Source organism: Populus euphratica, unplaced genomic scaffold (genome assembly GCF_000495115.2).
Source record: "Populus euphratica unplaced genomic scaffold, PopEup_1.0 scaffold514.1, whole genome shotgun sequence".
In the NCBI taxonomy this organism is placed as follows: Eukaryota; Viridiplantae; Streptophyta; class Magnoliopsida; order Malpighiales; family Salicaceae; genus Populus; species Populus euphratica.
Genome location: NW_011500396.1, coordinates 133,945 through 143,799, shown reverse-complemented (window position 1 = coordinate 143,799; position 9,855 = coordinate 133,945). Strand labels below are relative to the sequence as shown.

Genomic DNA, 9,855 nt, shown 5'->3' with positions numbered 1-9,855 from the left:
ATCTTGATCTGGAAACCAAGATGCCTAAATGCATGGCAAATGCCTCCTTTTATAGGCCAAAATTGGGAAGTATTGATTTGATGACTAATTGATGAATGGGTGGCCAATTCTTAACTTGGTGACAATCTTTATCCTCTCTTATCTACCCCAAACGTCATTAATAATGTCAGAATTAGAACCACTTAAAAACATGAAAGTTGTAGGAAATTGTCTCAGCTTTCCAAGAAAAAAATATGAAGGTTATTTGGACTTCTAAAACTCTAGATATGGGTCAAACACTGAACAGTGCACAGGTTATAAGACAGATTCGGACTTCTTTATTGTTGCTATAATTTGGACTTGAAAATAGACTTTTTAAATCTTGGACTCCATATGAAAGTTGTAGGCCTATGTCTTACCTTTCCATCCATATAAAGTAGACATAAATCCGAGATCTGCAGCTCCAGATATGACCCAATTATCGAACAGTGTTCCGGTTTAGACTGCACCAATATCTTTTTTCTAAGTTTGGTCATCTCTTTGTCCTTTCAATTTCAATTCATCAATCAATCTTTTCATTTATGTGATAGACCTGCATTTAAAATGAATATTTACCATAAATTAAAAGTATTTTATATTATTAGATATGTTATTATAAAATATATTTTAGTTAAAGAGTTATTGATATTTTAAGTGTAAAATAATAATATAAAACTTTGATAAAAATACACTTTTAAATACTAATAAATAACAGGGGACAAACAAAAGAATTACAATGTATAAAATTCATGGCATGCATACGTTGCTAATTGAAAAAAGAAAAGAAAAAAGAAGCATATCTCAAAACATGACACGATAACATTTTATATTTTTTTCAAAATTTTAAAGTTTCACGGTTATAATCATCACGTGATTAAGAATTTCTCCAAATTATATATATAATTTGGATGTCAACGATTATACAATGAGATGTCTAGGAGTTCAATTACAATTTATGATTGTGGCACATCAAATTAAGGTGTCTTTCAGCGTCTTGAATCTTCTACAAAATATTTTCTATCTAATCGTGGCATTTACAAGGTCATGGATCTCTCAATTTTGCCAGACCATGAGTTTCAACTTTTAATCATTAATTTGTTGCTTGTCTTCACTCCCTCTTTCTCTCCATGTATATATATAATGGACCCCCTCCCTCTTGTGTTGTTTTTCAAGTTAAATCCGCGCTCTCTTTCACACACACACAGAACGAGGGAGAGGGAGAGAGCTTTACCAGATCTAAACCCAGCTACTTACATCACAAAACTTCCTTTTCCCAAACAAAACTAGTCTTGATGAATATCACAAGACCCCATCAACATCCCCTCTACACCCCATGCATGACATCATTGAATTGAGTATCTTTGCCTCTGCAAGAAGAAACTGAACAATCCATCACATACGCAACCTTGCTAATTTACACACACCCCTTCTTTTCTCTCTCACTTTCTTTCCCTCCATGGTGCCCCCAGATAATCTTCTGGAGAAACAGACCTCCAAAGACGACAACCAAAGCTCTTCTAGTAGCCGTAAAACAGCCACGACAAGGCCACAAGAGCAAGCCTTGAAGTGTCCAAGATGTGAGTCATCCAACACAAAATTCTGCTACTACAACAATTACAGCTTAACACAGCCCAGACATTTTTGCAAGACATGTAGAAGGTACTGGACTAAAGGAGGAGCCTTGCGCAGCGTACCCATCGGCGGTGGCTGTAGAAAGAACAAGAAGATAAAGTCATCTTCAAGGCTCTCAAGTGACTCCAAAGACTCCAGTGGCTCCTCAGAGATCGCTGGATTCAGCTTCTTTCATGGACTCTCCCCAGCCATTGATTTTAATCTTGGTGGGTTATCATTTCCTAGGCTAAACCCTTCACAAAATGGCTTATATAATCACTTCCCTTCATTTGGGGATACTTCAGCAGCTGCAGCTGCTGTTACTAGATTTCCCTTCATTTGGGGATATTTCAGCAACTTCAGCAGCTGCAGCTGCTGTTACTAGTCCTTCTTTCACTCTTGATCCATCTGCGAGCTCCACTGGTTCTTGTTCCTTAATGGGTTTTAATTATCCACTTAATTCTGTTGCTAGTGGGTTTTGTGGTGCAATTCAGGAGAACATTGGTGGTGCTTCAATGAATATCAACACTAATCTCCCGTCTTCAATTGAGTCTCTGAGTTGTATAAACCAAGATTTACACTGGAAGTTGCAGCAGCAGAGATTGGCTATGCTATTTGGTACAGGAGAAAATCATAAAGATGGCAATACTGTTTCTACAGATCATATTGAGAACCTGCAGGTACAGAAACCACAGCCTATTATGTTTGAAAATCTTGAAATTTCAAAACCACAAGTATGCGCAGCTGGTAATTCAAGAAAAGAAGGTGCAGCTAGTGGTGATACAGCAACAGAATGGTTCTTTGGGAATTCATATTCTCAAGTGACTGCAACGCCAACAAATACTAGCAACAATGGCAATAATGACAACACAGGCAATTGGAATGGGGTTCAAGCATGGGGTGATTTGCATCAGTATAGTGCTTTGCCCTAGACAAGAAAGCATCAAGATCAAGTAGACATTATTGAAGCAAATAGGAAAAAAACGACAATATTAATTATCTAAATCCCAATTTAGAGGTATAAATATCAACTTGTAAAAGTTGAGAAAAATGAGACCGTATTTATCTTTCTTTCTTTTTTTTTTAGTATTGGTACTTAGCAAGATGTTGGAGAATATTAATACTATAATTTAGGTCTTGCTGTTGCTACACTTGTGCTGATAATATATCTTTTCGCTATTCGATGTATCTCTTTTGCATATTTACTACAAAGATGCAGGACTCCTCTAGCTGTTTATGATAGAAATAAAAGGCTAGTTTCAGACGAAAAAGAAAGTGGTGGATGCTATATACATATAATTTCTGTTATCAAATTAAGCACAATGGATGGTAATTAATTTTGCACTACATGATCGATCATTTATAGGACATGCGACTCAGGTATCGTGTAGCTCCATATTACTCATGTTATAGCCTTGTGTTATGGTAAACATCCATGCCTCCCAAGCTAGAAAGCCACGTTTTTCTTCATCAGTTATATTTGGGATATTTTCTATTTTCTTTCTCTTTGGGATCTGTGTGAATTTTGGACTGTTATTAAATGGGGAGAGTTAAAGCCATATCTTTGATTTGTTTTATGTTCAGTCATTATCCACAACTCTCACTGTCTCAGTGTGTCTGTTGCTCTCTCTCTCTCAGCTCAGCTACTGAGCAAACAATGCCAATTAACATCACAGTATCAGTAACTGGGTAAGCAAGGTTTTCTCTGCATAGGGCCTCCCTCATAGCCCTGCCGTGTTAAAAACCCTAGCTTGCCAGCTGCTTTACCTTCTCTGATCTCTCCATTTCTCTGGCTCTCTCTCTGGGCGCAAAGGGCTCCGCATAATAATTAGTTGCAGTGTGGAGTGATTTGGTGGTGTCTGAAAAAGTGGTGGTTTGAAAGTGTATTGAATGAAAGACTGTCAACATATGTACAGAGAGAGAGAGAGAGAGAGTGAGATGGCATCTAAAGCTAGCTTAGGGTTTGTTTCTTTAGCATACAAAATGTTTTGTTTAGCTTTTTAGCTAGGGTCTTGGGGAGTGAACCCCTTCGTGCCATTTGCTGCAGCAGCCACTACGACTCCTACTGATCACCTCTCATTGTGATTCTGTTTGTGAATAGTGAGAAAGAAAGAAAGAAAGCTTTGCTTTTTCTTCGATTGCCTTTCCATCTTTATTCTCTACTTCCGTTATTTGTGTATACAAATACAACCCGGCCCTCTAATAATTAAAAAAATAAAAAATAAAAATGAGGGGGGACGGGGTCCTCCTAAATAAGCACAATATATTAGCGTAGATACTCTTTAAACCTAGCATTATGAAGTTAAATATGGATACTAGAGAGACCATCTCCTCTCCCCTCTTTTAAAAGGTCAAATTCATAATACATACATACATACATACATATATATATATATATATATTAATTATTTATATGCACTCTAAAAAAAGTCAATTGTATTTAAGTATATTTGATATACTGAAAAATAAAAAAGATACTGTTGTTTTAATATATTAATTATGCTTTTGTTTTTCTATATATATATATATATATATATATATAGAGGAATGATTATTAGTATTTTTTTGAGAAATGAGATTTTATCATTTTACATGGTTATCCTGTTGGAGTGCATAAAACAAGAATTATAGGGCAAAAATGATATATTTTCAATTCCTGCAAGGAAATTTTTCCCAGCCCTTCCCTTATATAAAATAATTAAAATTTTAATCTTTTTAAAATAACTCTTTTAACTTGGCCCTCCTTAATTTTTTTTTCTTACTCCGCCCTGAGCGTAGATGCCCTTATTATTGTATATGTGCATGCAAAACTTGTTTCAAAAATCTTGAAAGACACCGTGCTCTCGGTCCTTCAAACTCATGAGGTCATAGTACATGCAAAGAAATTTAATTTTTTGAGTTTGAAAACTGAAGAGAGTATTTTTAATTTTTAAATGCATTTAGTCGATGTAGGAATTCTTTTAAGATTTTATATATATATAAAAGTCATTGGTGACTTCACTTTTTTCTTTTTTTGTTCATAAGAATAAATAAAATATCTATGTCTACGTAAAATGAAAATATGATAAGTTGAAGTCATGCTAGAGAAGCCCGAGTATATGTTACATTAGCTTCTGGCATTTTAGGCCAGCTTCCCCCAACCCTAGCTCGTTACACTCCCCCTCCAGTTGATAATTTTGTGTATTAGAAAATTAAGTGAATAAAAAAAATAACAATTATCACAAGTTTTTGAGTTTTTTTTTTCAATTTTAAGGGATATAACTTGTTAGTCAGGCTCTAAATTTGATTCATAAAAATTATTAATTTGAATTTTATAAATTTAAAGATAATTAGGTTTAAATTGTCGTTAACTTTAAAACCTGTAAAATTAGTTGAATTACACGTAAATTGATCTAAATTGATATAAATACTCATATTAATCAAAATAAATAAATAAAACTTATTTTTTCAAAATTCCTTATATATAGGTATGATTGTTTGTTTGTTTTATATTTTTAAAAATATATACATATCTAATATCTAATTTCTACATGAACAGGTTATAGAAATTAATTATTTGATTATACTACTGTATATGTAACCCGTACGTAATTGTATTCACATTAATTCTTTCAGTCCAATGACTTTTTGTATTTGTATATTCAAATAATTAAGATAGAATAATATAAAAAAAATTGGCATATCATGTAAATTAACGGGACTCAAACTTTTTGTCCAGTGGTGGGGGATTGATGGGCTGTTGCTGGAACATGAAGTTGCGTGATTACCGTGAAAGACTCCACTAGGGGAGAACTTTTTGTTCGGACTTGGAACTACTTGTGTTGTGTTGTTGTGTTAACTGTCATTTTACAACCTATAATAACCTGCGAGAAGCTCATGACCCACCCTACCTATATGCCCAGACAATCTAACATGAAATTACATATGGGCCACCACCCCACCCCATCCCATCCTCGAACACACACAGAGCCCTCCCTTGGCTTACGGTGACCAATCTGACCAGGCCCCACCGGACAACTACCTCGATGGTGTGTCTTCATTAACCGACGTGGGGCCATGCGTCTCAAGAACAACCATAAAATATCACAATATTTATGATATATGAGAATGATGCTTTTAATTTATACTCGAATGGTTAAGTGGTCAGGCCTCCGCACCGTCAACAACTTTGTGCCTAATTAACACCATTTTCTTTCGTTTTACGAACAATCGACCGGTCATTTAATTTAATCTTCTTTTTCATCAAACCAATTGCACGAACGCAATTTCATCAAAGATAGATTCATCTGCCTATAATGGATTGGCCTTCTTTCTATAAACGGTGAAATGTGGATCCGATCGTTTTAACAATCAAATCATGTTGTTTTTTAAGAAGTCAATTTAATTTATTTTATTAGATTTAATTTTTTTAAAACAGCAACTAAGAATATTGTATTTTAAAAAACTTGATCGTAAAATACACTTCATTTTGAAAGAACCACGTGGCATGTAGTTAATCAGGCATATCATCATCACGTAATAACACTTCTCTCTCGCTCAAATCTGCAATTAAAATTTCTTTTTTTTGTGGGGGAGGTGATGACGTGCTTAGAGATGGAGAAGACTCCACCAAAAACGAGAAAAATGCTTTCTTTGCATCATCTTTTCGACAGCTTCTTTAGTCTTTCCGATCCTATAACAACACGACACCCCCTCGCTCCCTCCCGCCCGCCAACCGACCCTCATCATTTCAGACTGTAGCCTCGAGTGCTTGTAGTTTTCTTTCTTTCCCTCTTAATAATATTTTATCTGATTTGTTGATGTATTAAATTTTTTTAACAGGACGAAATAATTTTTAAAAATATATAGTTGTTTTCGCATGTACAAAAATTAAATATTCTTCATCAATTGAAGTTATAAGTGAAAAGGTCTTCATGCCTTTTCATGGTATACTAAAAGAATGTATAAAAATTAAATATTCTTCATGCCTTTTCATGGTATACTAAAAAATAAAAAAATCAACTCCCGGTTATAAATTAAAGAATAGGAAGACGAGACGGATTTCAACGAGCACAAAACAGGGAAAAAAAAAAAGCAAAGAGAGAATAAAACACGCTTTCTCTACTAATGTATTTTCTTCTTTGCAAAGCATTGATATTTCAAAGCCAATGGCCTACAAAAATTACACGTAATCATTAAATATTTAGTGTTAAAGATTAAGGTTGTTTTATCTAGAATAGTCAAAATATTTTATATTAATTTAAAAATAGAATAATTTTCATTTTAATTAAAATTTTAATTTATTTTATATTTTTTAAATAAATTTTAGCTAAAATGTTCCCATTTTATTTCATATATTATATTCCTTACTTGGAAAGCATTCAAAAAATATTGTATGAACAATAATTCAAGGAGAGGCACACCACAGGGAGGGTCCTTTTACTTTTAAATAGATGACTCGTCGGGCTGTTTGAGCGGGATTTTTTTTAAAAAAAATTAAATTAAACATAATTTAATTTGATTAATTAAATCACTTAAGTACAAGTTATAAAAAATTATTTTTCATTATTATGTTTAATAACAATAATATTAAAAATAATTATTACTATTTTTATTAACAATTATATTAATTTTTTAAAATTAGTTTTATCACTAATATTTATGATTTATATTCATTTTTTTTATATTTATACTTTGTAGGAATTTGAGCAAAATAAGAGATGTTTATATTAACCTAGATAACATTGATCTACTAAATGAATGGATTTATGAAAAATATAAGCTTATTGAAAGAGAGAATATAAGTTAAGAGCCCATTGAAACACCTTTATCTACTTTAACTTTAGACGATATAAGTTGGGAGACTATTACCTTTAAAGTTCTATATATTTTTGACTACTTAGAAATATTTTAAAATTTAAAATTATATTTGTTAGATATTGTAGTTGTATTGTATAATTTATAATTAATTTATTTTAAATTTGAATTATGTTTGTTGAAAATTACACACACATGAAAATTACAACTCTGAAATGGCATGCCAAAACATTCTGAAACTGAAATATTTCATTTCAATTGAAAAAAAAAACTTACCGAAACGGAATTCACAACCTTGATAAAAATAGATAATTAAAATCAATTCTTTACTATAATTAAATTTAATTATAACAATTAAATTACATTTAATTAATAAATAAGTTGAATTCATATGTTTGGAAGAGATAAAATTCAATTTATTTTATTTTTTATATTACTCTCATTACTTTCATTTTATTTTTTCAAATGTCTCTAAAAATAAGAGGGGTATATGGATATTTTAAGAAAAATAATTATAAAATTAAATTTTTACTCTTTTAAATTGTAATTTAGAGGAGTTGACCTCTGATTTGCTTCGATAGCAATTTTAGAGATTTAATTCCATTTGAAATTTAATTTTCAACACTTAAAAGGATTACAAATATAAAATTCTATTAAAACCTCTTAATTAAATTCAGTTTAGAGAGTTTCAAACATGTATTTAAGTATATTAGTGTCAAGTAATTTTATAAATATAATTTTTTACAAATTTTATCTTTTTAATATTTTTTTATTTCTTTTCTTAGAAAAATAAAACATAACGTAAGACAATAATAAAAAAATAATCTATAAAAAATAATTAAGGATTGAATTTAATAATTTAATGAATTTTAATATAATTTAATTATTTTTTAGTTTTAATACTTTATGTTTTTTATTGTCTTTTTCTAAGTGTTTTTATAATTTTGATAGTCAAAATAAATTATCAACATAGTATTATATAATTTAGAATGATTGGACACCTTATCTCATGTTATCTAAGATTTTAAGTGGTGCATAAATATTCAAAAATAAGAAAAAACAGAAAACCCTATTATGTAATGATTCATTCCAAACATCAGCCTATCTCTTAGAATTTTTTTTCTTAGAAATTTTATTACTATTTACCTTTTCATAAATAGAGATGAGATGAATTTACGTATTGTATTAGTAGTATGTTATAATGTTAGTACGAGTGTCTTGCGTGCTAGATACTCCTAGGATTTGTAATTGAATTAATTACAAAAAATTATCATGACGTGCTAAGAAAAAACATGAATGAAAATCACTTAACAAAAAAAAGTTAAGTTTTCAATAAAATTACACTGTTTCTTACAAAAAAATTATAATTTGAATAAAAATATTCAAAATGGATGAATATTTTTAATTGAGAATTTTTGTAAAAATAAAGTAAAATTGATATAAAAAAATTATTTTATAGAAAAATTAAAAGAATTATCGTTGGTGTTTTTTAAAATTTCTCTGAAAAAAGATAAAAAAATAAATAAATTAGATTTAAGATATTTAGTGTGTGATTTTATGATTTACAATAAAGGTTTGGATCATAAAAAAAATCAGACAATAAATGGGTAATGGAAAATGTCAATACTAAGCTTTTTTAATATAGTATTAGTAAAAGTTTTTTTGCTTATAAATTACACTTTGTCTAACTAAGGATTTCTTTTCTTTTCTTTCCTTAAATAAATGGAGACTTGCTTTTTTATAGGCTTAATGCTCATGTTGTACCTGGATTTGGATTGGACATTTAATATATTTTGACTAAGTGATTAAATTGTTTTTTTATTTTTTATTTTTTATTTTCTTTGCATATATCTTATTTACTTCCTCCTCTGAAGATTTTATCTAAAATGTCTCAAAACTCTATTATAAAATATCAAAATATTATTATTTTACTATTCTGCTCCTAATTATAATTTACTTTGATTATTTCAATCCAATTTCTCATTTATTTATATTCAAATAAAGGTAATTTCTCATTTATTTATATTTAAATAAAGGGTAATATTTCAAAGTAATTTAAACATGGATGAGATGGTATACAATTAATTGCATCACTTATTATGTATAAAAATCCAAATGAGATTAAAACTTTAAGATGAAAAAATAAGTTTATTTGTCAAGAGAGTTTCATTGTTTATAAACAAGCTAAAGAGCTACTTAGTATTGTTTTTGTTTCGTATTTTCTATTTTTTATATTCATATTTTTAAGAATTATATGCGAGAACGTTTTTTTGTTTTAAAAGAAAAATTAGCAGCAAGCTTTGAAAAATTTTCAAAACAAAAATAAAATGGTTTTCAAAACTAGTTTTTTCAATATTACTATATGTTTCTAGAAATCATATGAGGTTATAGAATTACACAAGGGACATGAATTATGGTGAGGATTTATGT

At 30.0% G+C, this 9,855-nt stretch overlaps 1 protein-coding gene across 2 annotated transcripts; it reads left to right on the top strand.

The window, feature by feature from the left end:
* The first annotated feature begins 1,055 nt into the window (after positions 1-1,055).
* Positions 1,056-2,836, top strand: LOC105114390 (dof zinc finger protein DOF5.7-like). Of its 2 annotated transcripts, none has more exons than XM_011010920.1 (2): positions 1,056-1,943; positions 1,990-2,836. In XM_011010920.1, the coding sequence occupies exons 1-2, from the start codon at positions 1,475-1,477 to the stop codon at positions 2,559-2,561; spliced, it is 1,041 nt and encodes a 346-aa protein (XP_011009222.1). In that variant the 5' UTR covers positions 1,056-1,474; the 3' UTR covers positions 2,562-2,836. The 2 variants fall into 2 exon arrangements, with proteins under 2 accessions (XP_011009222.1, XP_011009221.1); XM_011010919.1 differs by having other exon boundaries at positions 1,058-1,908; positions 1,958-2,836.
* The last annotated feature ends 7,019 nt before the right edge of the window (positions 2,837-9,855 follow it).

Excerpts from the sequence above, each read along its gene's own strand:
- LOC105114390 (XM_011010920.1), top strand. The coding sequence starts at position 1,475 with ATGGTGCCCCCAGATAATCTTCTGGAGAAACAGACCTCCAAAGACGAC. Across the intron at positions 1,944-1,989 it reads GGATACTTCAGCAGCTGCAG|CAGCAGCTGCAGCTGCTGTT; the intron begins CTGCTGTTACTA and ends TTTCAGCAACTT.